General features: G+C 34.1%; 1 protein-coding gene across 2 annotated transcripts in view; it reads right to left on the bottom strand.

Moving 5' to 3' along the window:
* The window catches only part of LOC106785773 (neurotrimin-like), a 228,259-nt gene that overhangs the window by 77,972 nt on the left and 132,629 nt on the right, over positions 1–17,658 (bottom strand). For both annotated transcript variants that reach the window (XM_014746492.1, XM_014746493.1), the window contains exons 4-5: positions 14,645–14,803; positions 12,871–12,999 (exon numbers count right to left, since the gene is read on the bottom strand). In XM_014746492.1, coding sequence (XP_014601978.1) covers positions 12,871–12,999; positions 14,645–14,803 — 288 coding nt within the window. The remainder of the gene's footprint in view (positions 1–12,870; positions 13,000–14,644; positions 14,804–17,658) is intronic.

Raw genomic sequence — 17,658 nt, 5'->3', positions numbered from 1 at the left:
ATGTAGGAGACAGAAAAACTTAGTGCTAAAATAAAGAAAATAAAGAATAAATGAAAGAATACGTTTAAAATAAGGAGTATTATTTGTACATACTTTTTTTTCGTCATTATTTATATATCTTCATAATTATTTTTACTTATTCACTAATACTAATTATTACAAAGAACGGAGAAATGAGACGGGGGAAAAAAAACTATTCGCAACGTTACCGATTTATTACTCATCAATTTTTCCGCGTAAATAGTAACAAAAATGAAAGCAAACTTTAGAAAGAACCACGTTTATAAGGAACCTTTAAAAGGAAAATATAAAAAAGTCTTTACTCGTTATACATTAAAAATAGATATTTATAAATTTTCTTACGAGATAATAGAAGATCGAATTAAAAGTAAAGAAAAAAGAACGAAATAAACTTCATAGGAAAGCACGAATTTAAAATGAGAGATTTAAACTTGAATAAAAATAATAATAATCAAATAAAAACGTAACTCATTTTCTATATTATTCATTATTTTTCCTCTCAAATGTTATACGTGTGTACAGTAATAAGAATAAAAAGTATAAAAAGGAAGAGAAAAAAAAAAAGTAAAAAAAGGGAAAGGGGTTAAAGAATGGAGGAAAGAGGGAGAGAAAAAAAAATTTACGAGAGAACCTTCAAAGAGAAAAGAAAGATAACGCATGGTTGGAGAAGTGCACGCACGTAAGGTAAAGCTTGAAGCGGCACGGCTAATTCGCGGTATGCAACCTCATAAAAATTCAACGCCTCTCGGAATTCATACGCGTCGTGCGGCTAGGCGGGTGGCCGCATTTAAAAAGGAAAAACAAAAGCATACCAGCAACCCGGCAGCGTCCGTGCTTCTCGACTTTTCCCACCCCTGCCACCACCACAACCCACCACCACTGCCACCCCTACTTCTTCTACTACTATTACTCTCCTACTACTATCACCACTACCACCACCACTACCACGATAACGTCGATTTTCTTCGCTCGCGCAACTTGAACAAGAGAGAGAGAGAGAGAGAGAGAAAAGAAATTCGTTCACAGTGCTTTTCTCAACCAAAATCGTCCGGTGGTAAAACGCACCCTCTTTAAGATTTCACTTTCGAACTTGAGTGTTCTCTCCTGTCTGGAGTTTCCGTTGAAAGAGCAACAAAACTACTTCACAATTTATATCGACGTATACGAATCTAACAACTTTCACAGGAAATGTTGAATTTTATCTACAGAATTATTTTATTTTATTTTATTTTATTTTATTTTATTTTATTTCATTTTAATTTATTCATTTTTTTCTATACTTATGTTTCTTCTATACTTATATTTCTTCCTTTCTTTTTATCTTTTATTTGCATACGCTCATTGTTCTAATAATACATAAATCCAATTGTTCATTAACTCATTTCGTGTAACATTCATTCAAATTTATTATATTATACTTGCAAGATATATTTTTTTTTTCAAATAAATTTATCAAAAGAAATCATGACCCCTACACTTTTTGTTTCACTATTTATGTTATTTATAGACGAGTAACGCAAATGTATGCGTATGTGTGTCTGTCTCTCTCTTTGTGAGAATCGATGTCTAGTTGGAAAAACTTTGTCTCTTCTTCAATGACACTGAAGCGACAGTGAGCGGATGCTTGTGTTAAATGTAACGAGTGTTACGAACGAGTCGAGGAATCTATTTAAGTCCTTCGAAATTGCCGGTGGCTCCGTCGAACCGAGACGATCATCCTCCTGCTGCTGCAACTGTTACTGCTGCTGCTGCTGCTACTACTGTTACTGCTGCTGCTGCTGTTGTGTTCGGTCAACCGAAAACAATTGTTACAATGTTCTCGTTTGTTCGAGGGTACTTTTCTTTTATCTACTCCACCATTCCTGAATTCTTCGTATCCCTTTTTTTTCCCCACCTATCTTTTCTTATTTTTTCTTTCTTTTCTTTTCCTTGTTCTATCCTTCTTCTGGTCTTGTATTTCTAAAATACATTCTAACATATCGTTCGTTCGTAAAACATTATAGATAATATTTACATCCTACATTTCGTGTGGAAAACACACAGGTATCCAATTTAAATGAAATAAATATAACAAATTGTTAAGTAATTATTTAGAGCCTTGTAAGCCATGAAAATGAGGGATTAAGGAAAGGATTTGAGAAGGTAGTTAAAATATTCGTATTTTCTAATGTTAATCGCAGGAATCATGATCCGGTCTTTTCACCGTCACAAAATTCTCTAATCAAACCACAAACGTATTCTAATCGCGTTGATAACGACGATAGTCTGGATTACAAACGAATATACCTGGGTGCAAAAGAGGCAAAGAGAAATAGAGAGAGAGAGAGAGAGAGAGAGAGAAAGCAAGCCGATTCAGCGAGTGAGCGTGTCAACAAGAAAATGGAGAGGATTCAAAGGTATTTCCGTCGTTAGAATTTCGGTGTGTACGCCGCGTTATTTACACGTTCTACGCCACTCTCGTCGGTGGCTTTGCTGGCGAATCTTCATCATCCTCGCGTGGAACGGCAACAATGAGAATTAGGAGTGTAACCTGTACATACAGTAAAACAGAAAGAGAGAAACAGTGAGAGGAATGGATAGATAGAAACAAGGACAGAGAGAGAGAGAAAGAGATAAATATAGATCCATAGAAAGAGATAAAGATAAAGATAGATAGAAACAGAATGAGAGAAAGAGGAATATGTATTTATATATATGAAGAGAGAGGAAATAAAGTTTATTATGCTAGGATGGGAATTTTGCAGGTGTAAAATTACATTGTGCAATAGTATGATACACAAAAAAAGATAGAAATTTAAAAAATAATTAAATAAAAAGATATCTACGTGAAAGTTTAGAAGATCAGAACTTCTTCGTAGTAATGGTAGAGAGATATTGTGGAGGTAGTAGTAGTATTAATTATAAGACAAATGGAAAAGTTTTAATTTAATACTAAAATCAGAGAAAGAGACGGATTGAGAAAATATGTATTTATATAATATGAGGATAATATAATAATTATGCATGACGAATACTGAATATATCACTATTTTGAAATAGAATTCTTAATCAAAAACCGATAGGACGAAAATACGTCTAGACAACGAAGGATTGAAATTATGATGATTTTCCTTTCTATAATAAAAGGATTGCTTTATGCAAAATTCATAATCTAAAATTATGGATTTCAATTTTAATCCATGTATAAAGTAATGGAATTAAATATAAATAATATTAATATCATCTTGTGTGTGTGTTATTAGAATTTCTCCGTCTTTCTTTAAAAATATCAGGAAAACAATAAATGGAATGGATATATGTCGAAAATTAGAAGCAATGAATAAGACTATACTCACAACTGAAAGAATTGAGCCGGGAGAATCAAAATAAATTCACAAAAAAAAATGAAACACAATGTTTACGACACGAAACGATATGCGTCGTTCGAATTACTGGTAAGAACTACTCTCCTCTGACTTATCGTTCTTTCACGAAGCACAAACGTTAGCGCTTTTATTTACGTTTACAGTTGTTTTTTTTTTTCCTTTTTCTTCTAGACGAACTCGAAGTGTTGTCATCGTTCTTGAAAAAAAAACTCCCAACACGTTCGCACTCGCGTTGAATTTTTCTTTATTTACTGCTGATTATTTTTCTCGAATATAATCCGATCGCGATCTTTACTAACATATCACGCATATAATATATGCACAAGAATAAACAAATACATACAGGTAAAATAAAATTGACAAACTAATAATACAAGACGTAAATGATAAAATAAAATCGCGTTTTAAAAACTCTCCGTTGTAAATTCAATTACAAAATTACGTGCGCATGCAAATTAAATAGAAAGAGAAAAAAAAAGAAAAGAAAAAATACACAGAAGAAAATAAAGATAGATTGATAGAGAAAAAGAAGAAAAAAAAACAAGGACAAAGGTAGAGCAATGTCAGAGAAATTGTCCTCCCTCGTACGAAGGGTCGAGTAAGCCAGGGTATAGGCAGGACAAGTCAGAGAAGGGATGGAGAAGGAGATGGTTGAGGGGTAGTCGAGTGGAAGGAGGTAAAGGGGGAGTGGTGGAGGGGGTTGGACGCGTTAATGAGTTTTTCGAGGGACGTGCCGAGCAAGAGAAAGTCGACGACGAAAAGACGACGACGAAGACGACGACGACGTTCGACAAGAGCTCGGAGTTAGAGGGCTGGCACGAAGGTGTCGCGCGTGAGTAAGGGCAACCTCATCCTCATCCTCTCTTCTTGCTCGAGTCAAGGTGGAAAGTCGTAGAAAAAGAAAATGAAAGAGAGGGAGAGAGAGAGAGAGAGAGAGAGAGAGAAAAGTCGTGAAAAGGGACGCTCGAGATCGATCTACCAGTTTTAAATTTAAATAAACGCCAGCTCGTAGCCGATAAGACTTCGACGCCTTTTACACCGAACCCTCTCTAACCCGACCCCCCCCCCCCAACGCCAACCCCTCAGTGTTACCTTCTCGTATTTTTCTTTCTCTTTCTCTTACTTTCGTTTCCTTCTTGCAAGAGCAATTCTTCTTTCCAGCAGCTCTTATAGTCTTCTCTCGCACCATACGTAAGAACACTATGCCAAGGAGTAAGGGGTACGTTTCTTTATTGGACGATTTTTCCGTGATTTTCTTTCTCGCGATTTTAAATAAAGAGATACGCCGCGTGAAACTGGTACGAAAAGATACATTTCAATGTACGAAAGAATTTCATACGATACATATAATTTCCAATCGTTGCAATTGGGGTTTATCTTTAGCGTATTAAATTAGAAATATGTTTTGTCGTTTCTTTGTTACGAATATAAAATAAAAAGGAATAGGGAGGGGGGTTGTCTTTTAAAAATTGACGTATCTCGTTGTTGCCGGGTTTTTTTTCATTTTTTAGCTATTTTTAAATATAACTATATACAGAAGTAATGGGAAAAGTTGATATTTGCAAATAGCATATTTCTCGAGGGCGCGAATTTACACGTTCGTTTGGAAAACTAGCAATTTGTTTTCGTTAGATTGCAAACGAATGTTGGAAGAAAACGCTATCGGGCTTTTCCACTTTTCCATGATTCCGTAAACTCCGACTGGCTTTATTTAAAGAGGATAAAGAGTATAAAAATATCGAGGGTAGGTTTTTCAAACTCGAAGGGAAAGGTGAAGCTGGCCAAGCGAAGGGAGCAGGGCTATCGGATATCGAATAAATGACGATTAATCATAAACTTATCCTCGGATTAGCGTCGAGTGGAACGCCAGCATATTTTTGTAGGTTTTCTCTCTTTCTGTTTCTCTCTCTCTCTCTCTCTTTCCTCTTTGTGAGTATGCGAAAGAGAAAGAAAGATAGAAAGGGAGAGAGAGAAAGATAGAAGAAGAGAAAAAGAATAGAAAATCGTCGGATAAAGGGAAATCGATGAGAATTCGAATGCTCAGATATATATTCGTGATATTCGAGTGCCTTCTCTCTCTCTCTCTCTCTCTCTCTCTTCCTTTTTCACATACAATCACGTGCGTCGCGTTTCAAGCCGAATTCCAATTTCCCGCTGGTCGTACAATTAAATTAGAATCGTCGGATACGATAAGCACCGTTGTTTCGACGTGGATTCGTCGAAGAAAGGAATTCTCATTCGGTTCGATATCGACTCGAGTGTAGCTCTCCTCGTCCTGCGATAACTCATCGGAATGTATATTTGTACTGATTATTTTTTTTTTTAAACCTTTTCGTTAAACTATGTATTTCTCTTTTATTCCTTCATTAAAGAAAAGAAAATGAAGATAAAGACCCCATATACAATACATACGTACGTGTATAACAAAAATCTCATCATCTTCGATGGGAAAAATAATATCGAGATAAAATATTCGCCCATAATCGTGTCGATAATAAAAATGAAAAAATAACCATCGAACGATTTCTCAACCAAAAATTGAAATAAAATAATTCAGGCAGAAATTTTCTACGAACTGAAACATAAAATGATTATTCGCGTTTTCGATTATCGACAATAGATTGCACGAATTTTTGTTGCAATTCAATTAAATAAAAAATTGGACCTACGTTGCGTTTAACAGTGACAATTCTTTTTACCAACTCTTACATCCCTACCTCCCTCTTTTGTCCACCTAAAACCCCTTCTGCACCCTCTACCCTATTCCAGTGGACCTTCCAACGGTAATTTCGTTTCTGAGTTTGCAGGTGGCTTAATTTTTGCCGTAACACGTCTGTCGGTTGGGCGCCGGCCTCGGTCCCGGGCCGACCGAGATACGGCACGGATTTTTCTCGTTGCTGATTTTAATAACAGATTGCTACTGAAGCTACGAGAAAGTTGAGAGGAAACCGTGGTGAACGGGGGGATGGTTGAAACGGGGTAGCTCGAGTCTGAGTCACTGCTTATACGTGACTACGTTCGAACCTTCCAACCTTTTCTTTTCTATATATTTTCCTTTCTTCTTTCTCTTTTTTTTTATTTTTTTTTTTTTTATGTATGTGGAGGAAAAAGATTTATTTCTTTTGTTCACTTTCTTATGCTCGCAAATCTAAATTTTCTACACTTTTCTACAGAAAAAAATTTCAACATCTAAAATAGTGAACAACTAAACTACTAAATGATAAATGTGAATTACACGACATGAATTAAATTTATGATCATTGAGTATTATTATTATATCGATTAGAATGTTTATAACAAGTATTTATTAAAAATGATCGCTTAAAAAAACGTTTAGTTAAACTTATGTAACTTGTTTAACAATATGTAAGGATAAAAGAGAAAGAGAAAGAGAAAAGAAAGTTCATTTCCATAACATTACCACGATCTTAACATCAAGCTTTAGCATATAGATTATATCACGTAGACCGTCCCTTCAACTTGGCTTCAAACTTAAAACGATATTGCGAGCGTGCTTGTAAAGAACGTGTGAGATATTTGTATTAAAACATCACGACACGTTTCTTACTTATTTAATCCTTTAAATAGTGAATTTTTATCACGTAAGTATTTTCACCTAAAGTCAACTAAAATGTGTGCCATTATGTAGATAATTAATCAAAAATTTCATTAATAATCAATATAATTGAAATATCGTTAATAAATAAAACTCATTTCATCATTGTTATTGATAATATTTAAATATAATTAAACTAGATGTTAAAAATCTGATTAAAAATGTGTACGACCGTTAAATGCTTGACTCGTACTACTTGTCCGATTTAAAAAAAAAAGATATTTAAAAACCAAGTCTTCACGTTTCTCTCTGCGCGTTCTAGATTTTTATTTTTTTATCTTTTTATTTTTCTTTAATATTAAAATATCAAATCTAAGGATTCATCACAAGCACGCAATTATATTTCGTTACGGTAAATATAAACTCGTAATTATACATTTCGTATCATTTAATTCTAATCACGAAGTAATTGAAAGTGTCAAATCTAATCTGTCTTTTTTTTCTTCCCTTCATTTTTTCCCTCGTATTCTAAAAAAGAAAAGGTAACTATAAAAGTACGAGGAAAAGGGTCTATTATGTTTTTTTCTCGATCTCGCGTGACCGATAAAAAATATTTCACTTAACGATGTCCTTTGTACCTGTCGGTCACGATGATGCTGCCACGCGATATTACACGCGTACATTCTTATAAAATAAGTTCCACCGTATAAATTATTCGACTATCCTCTATGATTTTTATTACATCTTTACTAATGTTTAATTGAAAAGAAACAGCTAATAGACGAAAAGTAACGTACGTTTGGATCCTTCGAACAAAGAGAAATTATGTCATTTACACAACTCGTCAAATAATTTTTTACATAATATTCGAAATTTAAAACAATTCGATTATCTATGCAAGAAAAATAAAGTAAATTGTAATTGAAAACATCTCAAATTGTTTGTAAAATCTAAAAAATCAATTTACGTGAATTAAACATAAAAAGAAAGAAAATATATATATAAAAAAAAAAATGTCTTCGCGTTATATAAATATAAAAATTAAAAATAATTTTCTAATAACTGCGACATAAAAAAAATCACCATGCACATTATTGTTAAACATAATATTATTTTTATCGTTTATGTCAATTTTATCCTTGTAGAAAAAAATTCTACGATACACTTTAGTAAAAAAAGTAAAAGAAAAAGAAGGAAAAAAGAAAGAGTAGACAAAGGTGAGATCGCTTAGTGGCAGATTTTTTAGGTCGTAAAGTTGTAACGTCATCGGGGTGCGAAAGGAGGGAAGGAAGGCCTTGTCAGAGATGAGTCTAATCTGTCGAGACGTTTAATTAATCTCTTCCTACGTTGGTACGAACGTTAAAAAAAGTGCAAGATGTGTGTGTGCGCACGCACGAGAACGATGTCGGTCACTTTCCGTCCCTATCTCGAATTATTCGCTTTAATTTGATAATTCTGTCGCTTTTATGATCTTCTCCCACCATCAGCACCTGCTGGAAAAGCTCAACAGTTTTATAGATTTATCGATTATGTTACAAGAGCGCATATGAATTCAAGAAGAGAATAGGGAACGAACGTGAAATCGTGACTATCGTGACAAAAGAAACAAAAAATTATTTTTGTTTCGGTAATCTTTTCGATTCGTAACACGAAGATTAAGATCTTTTTGTAATATGTTCATTTTAATTTTTGTTATTTTTATTTTATTTTTTTTTTCTTGTTAAAGTATAGGTAGACGAAAGAATTTACATTCGTTGAAACGTTGAAGGATCTACACTCGAAAAACTTCGATCACATGGATTTAAGATGAAAAGTTTCGGCGAGAGAGAGTCCTCGATAGAACAAGTTGAGAATTTTCTTTCTGTCTTTCTTTTTTTCTTTTTCTTTTTCTTTTTCTTTTTCTTTCTCTTTTTTTTTTTTTTCTTTTTCTCCCCCCCCCCGCCCCATTTTATACATAAAGTTTTATAAAGTCCATGAGAAAGAAGATTCGATGTTAAATCTTGATAAGGCTCGGAAATATTCTTTAATCTTTTTTTGCCGGGGCACACGTATATTTCTATGGTTTTTTTCTTTTCTTTCGTTTTTTTTAATCTCCTCCTTTTATTTTTCTGAAATAACGACACGAAGACTTTTTGTTTTGTTTTATGCCACTCCAACATGGATTAACATCGAACGTTCATTTTGGATTACTTTTTGAAGATGTATATACTATTTAAAAGTTTTTATTTTTACAAGTATAATATAAGAAATGAAAGATTTTCTTTAAAACAATTTTAATACTTTATTTGCGTAAAACTTTGATATGACGTATTTCTACATTTAGAATTTTCAACGTTAAATTAGTGAACTACAACTGTCGGTAATTTATGTCTGGTCTTGATATTTTAATACGTTCTTGTTTGCCCATTTGTTGCTACTTCTATGACGTTTCAGTAATTAGTTAGGTAAAGCTATTCGCTGCTCAAAGGATTATATCAACCAAGCCCTCATAACCTGTTTAATTTCTATAGAAATAGATAAGAATATTATTTCCTACGAGGATAATAATTATTACAATAACAACGATAAAGAAAATAAAAGAAAATTATTCCCGACAACGGAACAATTTTATAATTTACTTCTAATATAATAGGATAAATAAAAAATACTATACGTACAAAACTAATTATCAAATATTACCTAATATACAAAAATACAACAAAACGTGTTATTTGAAATAGTCTAAAAAACGATTAAAGTTAGAATAATCGAGCAAGTTCGTTGGGTAGATAAAAAAACTGATCCCCCCAAAAAAAAGAAAAGCTAAATAAAAAAATATCTAATTTCGCATTAAAAAAAAGGGAAAAAAGCGAAGAAAAAAAGGAAAAAAAAGAAAAGAAAATCAAAAGAAAAGATTAATATCGAACTTTTGTCCAGTTAATTTAATCGAGTAATCTTGATCTGAACTTGCTAATGCATTCCGTGGACGCAAAGCTACTGCTTCTGGTGTTGATGGTGCAGGTGTAGGTGCTGGTACTGGTGCTGGTGCTGGTGCTGGTGCTGGTACTGCATTACTCGATCGCAATTTCACTTCAAAGCGGTCGTGTAATGCCCGTTGACAAAAGCCTTTAGCTAGCGTACGGCTTCGAATAGAATTAAGCGAACGCCTAAAAGGATGATCCAGGTGGTTGGGAGCGCATGCGCATTCACGAGCACAAGCCTCGAGTTCACATCTCCATGGGGAAAAGACTTCATGGTATAAAAACAATCCTCTTTCTCTTTCTTTATCCCTCGTTTCCCATCCCACCTTCCTCCCATCATTTCATCACCCCCATTCCACCACCTACACCTTCACCATCGCCTCTCATCCTCTCAAGTAGCAAAATGAGCAAGCAGGAACACACAGCGAACGTAATTCAACGCTCCTTTCCTCGCAACGTCGCCAAATTAATTAGCCTCGTTTTAACTACAGAGATAATTCGTTGCTTTTTGAGAAAGAGATAGATAGATAAAGAGAGAGAGAGAGAGAGAGAGAGAGCGAGAGAGAGAGAGAGAGAGCGAGAGAGAGAGAGAGAGAGAGAGAGAGAGAGCGAGAGAGAGGGAAAGAAAGAAGAAGAAGAAGAGAGAAAAGACGTTCTGTGTGTATTTACTATCCCTTGTGGTATTTGAAAATCTCTTTGAAAGAGTTTTAAATTTTTTTCTCTTTTTCGATTAAGCTGCTTCGTAATAGTTTATTATGTGTATACATGTGTGTGTATGTGTGTGAATATGATAATGTTATATTATTTCTGTTTAAGTGAACTTTTATTTAATAACATTTTTGCGTACATTCGTAAGAGTAGAACATAGAAAATTTATATATGTATATACTTTTTTTTTTATGAATCTTTTACATTTAGTCGGAAAGTGTATTCAAGTAAAAGTATTAAATATTTCTATCCTGGTAGAATATTAGATTTTCTTTCCTTCGTTGAATGTTATATAAAATTGAAATTCTGATAAAAACCATGAAAAAGATATTTGTTCGTTTTACTACCGAAAAATAAAAAATAAATAAAAATGTGTACGACTGGAAAATTTTTTTTTCCAAATGTTCTCCTTGCAGAAAATCGACGATACGAATTATTTAGTAACAATAAAAAATGTCCTAATGTATTCTAACTGGTCTAACATAATTTCTACTATATTAGCAGTATTGAAATTAGTAGAATATACTAATGTCTAATTTCGGAACGATCTTACTGATGAATCTCCAACCCTTGGTTATAGATACACATTTCCATATTTTGGTGAGTACACGTTACTATAAAGAAGAACTAGATGAAGTAAGAGAGAAAGTATTAGAAGAAAGAGAGAAAGAGAGAGGAAAAGAAAGAAAGTCAGTAACAGGAAGTAGGCGAAGAAAAGGCACGCGCCTGATATTTAGGAGTGGCAGTAACGTAACAATAGGCCACTACAGAGGGTGGAAACGGTAATGGTGTGTCGCGGTTCACCCGAGCTTACTTTTATGTCTCACCAGAGGCACTTCCGAGCCCTTCTCTGTCTATCTCTATCTTTGCCCGACAACCGTGTTCTATTTCGTGAAACGTAAAAGAGAAAGAGAGAGATAGAAATGGAGAAACGAGCCGACAAAGCCTCGCTTTGTCGCCGAGCTCCCTTCTCTATTATTAAATTGTGTGTTCTTCAAGCAACCCCCTCTCTCTCTCTCTCTTTCTCTATCTATCTTTCCATCTTTCTCTCTCGTTCAGAACGTTGCTGGTGCATCGCAACCCAGAAGCAATAGCCTGCGAGAGCTTCGACAAAGAGTGATAGTGAGAGTGAGAATGTGTATGAGAGAGAGAGAGAGAGAGAGAGAGAGAGAGAGAGAGAGAGAAAGACATTTATACCTTGTCACGAATTCTATTTTGTTCCTATAAGGGACGAGTTTCCGTTTCTTCCCTACTATTTACTACTTTACTTACCTACAGTTTCTACGTGCACCAAAAATTCACTTTTCACGAATGAAAGAAACGAAACAACTCTCTGCCCTACCCTAACTTTTACATGATTCAAGTCACATAAAGTTAGTTTAAAAGATCGATTTTTACCAGAGTATCTCGAACGATTTTCACTGGATTTATGAGCTTGAGTGTAAATATGGGTGTAATCATTTTTATTTACCTTTTGCAACCCACCATAATTTTAAAGTTACATAATTAGATTCATTTATATTTAATTTAACATTATAATTTAGTAATCAAATATTAATCGTATTATTTCATATATTTGTATGTATAGGTTATTGTTAGATAATATAAGTTAGACGAAAAAATTACTTATAGAAGATTAATGATTGTTAATTTATTGGAAATAATGAAGTCGTGTAGAATATAAGCGTTATTTTCAAAACCGTACAAACATATTCTTCAAATAGTGCTGTTAGTAATAAGAAACTCTACTCACGTATACCGTAAATTCTTACTCCCTACAATTTGTAATTATCAACGTTAGTGTAGAAATAAATACGTCAATTCTTTATTAAATATGAGTAGAGAAATCCAATACGTTTGTAGATTAAAATTTCTTTCCTCGAACATGATGATCATATTCAAAAAATTAATCTTCATTGATTCGATTAAAAAAATTGATCCAACTACTTTCTATATTTAATCTAGAATATAAAATTACAATTACTAAAAAAAAAGTTAAAAATAATATGAATAATTACTAATAAATGAATAAGACCTCGACGCAACTCTGACGTAAAGGGAGAAATAATGTTGTCAAGTGATCGTATAAAAAATGTATAAAATTGAATCGCTTAAAACGTGAAGAATAATTTGTTCATGATAAAAATTGTGAATACAATAAATATATACAACTGAAACAAAGAGAGCAAAGAAAAACATAAAAAAAGAAAAATTGATATAATTACAAAAGAAATGAAACTAATTAAAGGGTGTTACTTACAATCAACGGACACCTTGATCTGTTTGCTGACCGTAGGCGGAATACCATTGAAGGCGATGCAGAGATAGGCGCCCATGTCTAGTCGAGAAATGCGCTCCATTTCTAGCGTTTCGCCATCCCACTCGAGCACTGTAATTGGAATTTAAAGAGCGATTAAATCCACCGCGATAAGTTTTCACCAAAGAACGAGAGGGAGAGAAAGAGAGAGATAGATAGAGAGATAGAGAGAAACAGAGAACGACAGAAGCTAAACGTTAATTTGATACCTTCTGGAACGACGATAATTGTCCATTCTTTTTTCCCCTCTCTTGCTCATGACTTTTCACAGATTCAAGGTATAAAAAATAAAAAATACAATAAAAAGGATAGAAAGAAAAAAAACGTACTCTACCAGCCATATACTATATGTCGGTTTTAATCAACTCACTCATCACTACATCCTCACTTTCTTACCCATACAGACACACACGCATGCATATACACATTCGCACACGCGAGTATGCAGACGTACGCACTATCCCTATCTATCTGTCTATCTTTATGTTTCTTTCTCACTCTGTTAGTTAAGAAGAAAATATTCGCAGATAATTGACGTTTCCAACGAAATATGTTGCCGGCTTCATTAGCGAAGATAATTATATATATCACGTTGCCTGTCAAATTACATTTTTTTTCTCTTTCTTTCTCTCTCTCTCTCTCTCTCTCTCTCTTTCTCTCTCTTTCTCTCTCTCTCTCTCTCTCTCTCTCTCTCTCTCTCTCTCTCTCTTCTATTTCACTCCCTCTCTTCTATTTCACTCTCTCTAGTTTCGATATATTTTCGACGTTGATAAAGAGGAGAAAGCTGAGTCTTCCTACCGAAGGGGGAGAAATTTTCTTCTTTTTTCGAACATTCCATATTTTATCTTTGAGAACGGCGAGTGTCATTATTTTTAATTGCCGCACATACGTGCCGAGGTCGTCGAACTTATCGAAAAGCAGTACCACCTAAAACCTACCTATCTACCTACCTACCTACCTACCTACCTACCTACCTACCTAACATTTTCTCTTTTATGTCGTTCGAAAGTAAATGCTAGCTTTCCTCTGACGGATCAACCAAAGCCGAAATTCCGGTTGAAATATCTCGAATTCGTGTAAACGACTACGCAGAACCACTGGATTTTTTAAAAACGTTTAAAGCTATAACACAAGTTCACTTCTTCTATATGCGCGCGCGCGTGTGCGTTAGTTTAACGCGTACCTTGTACGCTTGTACACTTGTGTATTTATTTGTGTGTGATTTTGTTTTTAATCTTTTTCTTTTTTTTTTTTCGAAGTGTAGCGCATCTAGAGATTATTCAGCAGCAAATAAATGTGGCTTTCAGTTTTGAGATCCTATGAGTTTTCTATTTTGTTTGTTTGTTTTTTTTTAGGGAACGAGGAAGGGGAAAATATTCGCTCGAAAAGAATGAAAATAAAATCGATGGGGAGTGAATATGAGGAACGTTTTGAAATAACATTCGAGACAAATGGATCGAAACGAATCGATGCAAATATAGTAGAGTATACGCGTGCATTACTCTACAATACTCTCTCTTTAATTTAATAAATGATTTATTATTTTAAAATAACAAATAATTGATTTTATCTCGAAAAAACAAACATATTCACGCGTGCCGCGCGATCGTGTAGGATATGAGGTGTGAATAATTGTGTATAATATTTTTTCAATGTTTTATCGTTAAAATATAAAAAAATAAAGAAGAGAAAAAAGAAAATAGACAAAAATACTAACCGGAGAGACTCTTATTGATCGTGATCTTGGAATTGTCATCTCTTTTCCAACGGATGCTGGGTGTTGGGCTTCCAGTTGCTTTGCACGTCAGAGTCACGTTTGCACCTTCCCTTACAATCGCGTCTGAGGAACTCTGCGAATCGTCAATGTTTGGTGGAACTGAAACAGAAAAAAATTCCTTTGATCACTAAATGTTCTTTGGTCAGTAGGATAAATATTATACCGAGTGTAATTAAATTTTTATATGGGTTAAGAGATACTACTATAATATGTAGGAGAAGGGAAAAGAGAAAGAAAGGTGAAGATAAGAATATAAAAAAAAAAATAGAGAAAGAAAGAGAAAAAGCTAAACTAAATCGACATTATCCCTCTCTCTCTCTCTCTCTCTCTTCTCTCTCTCTCTCTCTCTCTCTCCCTCTCCCTTTCTTTCTCTCATTCTTTTTCCCCCTATCCCTTTTGTCTTTTTCTCTCTTAAAAAATCTTCGTCTAAGGAATAATTTATAGGTGCGTTCATTTAAATTTACGAGCACACGGAGGTTGTGGAATTTCGATCGAAACTTCGCTTATTCTCGCTACGCGGCTGATTATTTTTCAATTCCCACTGAGCGGAAATACTCGATCAGTGTTGCAGGAGACGCTTCAGAGAGAAAGAACACAAGCGGGGTTATTTTCGTATTATACAAGATAGAATTCTATCTCATTGAAAAATTGAATATATTTTTAAAACGAAAGAGTATCTCGGTTAGATTAAATCGGAATACTTTTTAAAAATTTAAACGATCTTTTTCTTCTTCTTCTTCTTCTGATAATAATATTAATAATCATAATAATAATAATAATAATATGAAGATCGTTCGGACGATTTGTGTCATATCGGATTGAAATCAAAACTATGTTTTTGAAAGAAGAAGAGAGATAAACGTTTCTTTATTTTTCTCCAAGGGGGACAGTATTACATCTACATGGACATTTTATATGCTACATGCATGAGGAATAGTAGGATGCAAACTCGATGAAACTTTCTCTCTCTTTCTTTCTTCCTCTTACACAAACACACACACACACATACACACGTACGGTTGTAAGTATGACTTTTATTCGACTACCCCTTATCGTTTTATTCTACTGCGAAGTGGTAAAGTTATAGAAGGTTAAAATTGCACAAATCTTACCATCGACCAACCACCACCAATACATTGCTCTCTCCTCTTACGAACATAATTCTTATGGAATTCCGGTCGAGAAAAATCAGTATGAGAAAATAGAAGATAAAACGAAAAAAGAAAAAAGTAGAAAAATGAAGGTTACAATTTTTCTATCAAAAAAGAGGAAGACCACCTGTGCAAAGATCCCATTCTTATAACTTGCGAATCGATTATGCGTCAAGAAGGTGTCTTGTCATGTGAAAAATAAGAAAGAAAGAACGAAAAAGAACGAGAAAGGAGAAGGAAAGTAAAAAAAAAATCCGTTTACGAGCGTTAGAAAGATTCGAAAGGTGGATTTTAAGTCAGGCAGGAAACGAGAAACGTTCGAAGATAAGAAAAAAAAAAAAGGGTAAGAAGAGGAGTAAGAAGTGGATAGAAAGGAGACCTGGGGAGAGAGGGGCGCAGGCTGGAAGAAATCCCCGTTAAAAACTCGTAATCACTGGTGATAAGAGGCCCCTTCCTACAGTGAAAGAAATGTCCTTGAGAAGGATACGAATCGTCTTCTTCTTCTTCTTCTTCTTCTTCTTCCTTCCTTCTTCTACGGAGAACGAGAAATGTAGACATAGATGGAAAATTGTTGTCATCGTCGCGTATACGATTTACTATTTTATAAGTTAGACAATATTTTTCAAACGTTTTAGACTGGTTTTTCTGACTTCCTTAGATTTTTTCTTTCTTGTCAACATTTCTCTCTCACTTCTTCTTCTTATTCTTGTTCTATAATTACGAAAGCGGCTTAACTATGAAATAACACGATATCTCCTAATCGTGACAACAATCATTAATCATCCATTATGACCGATCATATTGTTTTGTTTTTTATTTTCACATCCACCCCTCTCATCCGTTTCTTTTTTGTATTAATTAATAAAAAAAAGAAAACGATATGTGTTTGATTAGTTTGAATATGTATAGAAATCAAATTGTAATTTTAGAAATAATTTTCTCATCTTGAGAAAATCTAACGGTTCGATAACAATCGGATTAACGCTATGGTAGGTAAAGGATATTTGCGAAGGAGAAGGCGAAAGCTTCGCTATCAAGAGATTTCGAGGATGGCTTGGCTAACGTCGAATTGACCGAGGATAAATTTTACAGGTGATTTCGATTCCGAACTCAAGACGGGTTCCTAACCCCAAACTCGTATATCTTCAACGTTACTGAGATATCTAAGAGTTAGTCTTACGAGTTCTACGATTTCGAGAAGTTGAACGACCATAACGATTTCTACATTTAAATAAAGACAATGCTTATTTCTAATTATTAGAATTTCTTAAGAAAATTTTATTTGATCCGTCTAATTGATTAAAATAATGTACAAGTCTCTTTTTAATTTTCAACGAATAAATTCGAATTTAGTAATATCTAATGATAATAATATATGATATATACAAAAAAAATAAAATTAATATATATGACGATACGTTTTACAGCATACAAACACGTGTATGTGTGTATATGCGTACAAGAGCTCTTTCCATCCATTAACTGTCTCGAGCACCGCCTGTTACGTTATTGTTTCACGACTTTACGGAAATCCTACTGCAATTCTCATTTCCTCTCTTCACTTTCATAGTAACGGTACACACATAGATACATATACACACACATATAGATATATAAATGTACATACACGTACAGGTTTCAAGCAACATTCTGGCTTTTTTAAAAGAACGCGGGTCGTTAGTCTCTTCCGACCTATCAGCCTGCGTCAAAAGGAGAATAAAAAAACAAAAAAGTTGAAAAGAAGAAAGGGAGAAAGAGAAAGAGAAAGAGAGAGAGAGAGAGAGAGAGAGAGAGAGAGAGAGA

Source organism: Polistes canadensis, unplaced genomic scaffold, assembly GCF_001313835.1.
Source record: "Polistes canadensis isolate GaletaPanama2010 unplaced genomic scaffold, ASM131383v1 scaffold_56, whole genome shotgun sequence".
Taxonomy (NCBI): Eukaryota; Metazoa; Arthropoda; class Insecta; order Hymenoptera; family Vespidae; genus Polistes; species Polistes canadensis.
Note: the sequence above shows the minus strand (reverse complement) of the source record. Positions and strands in the feature narration are given on the sequence as shown.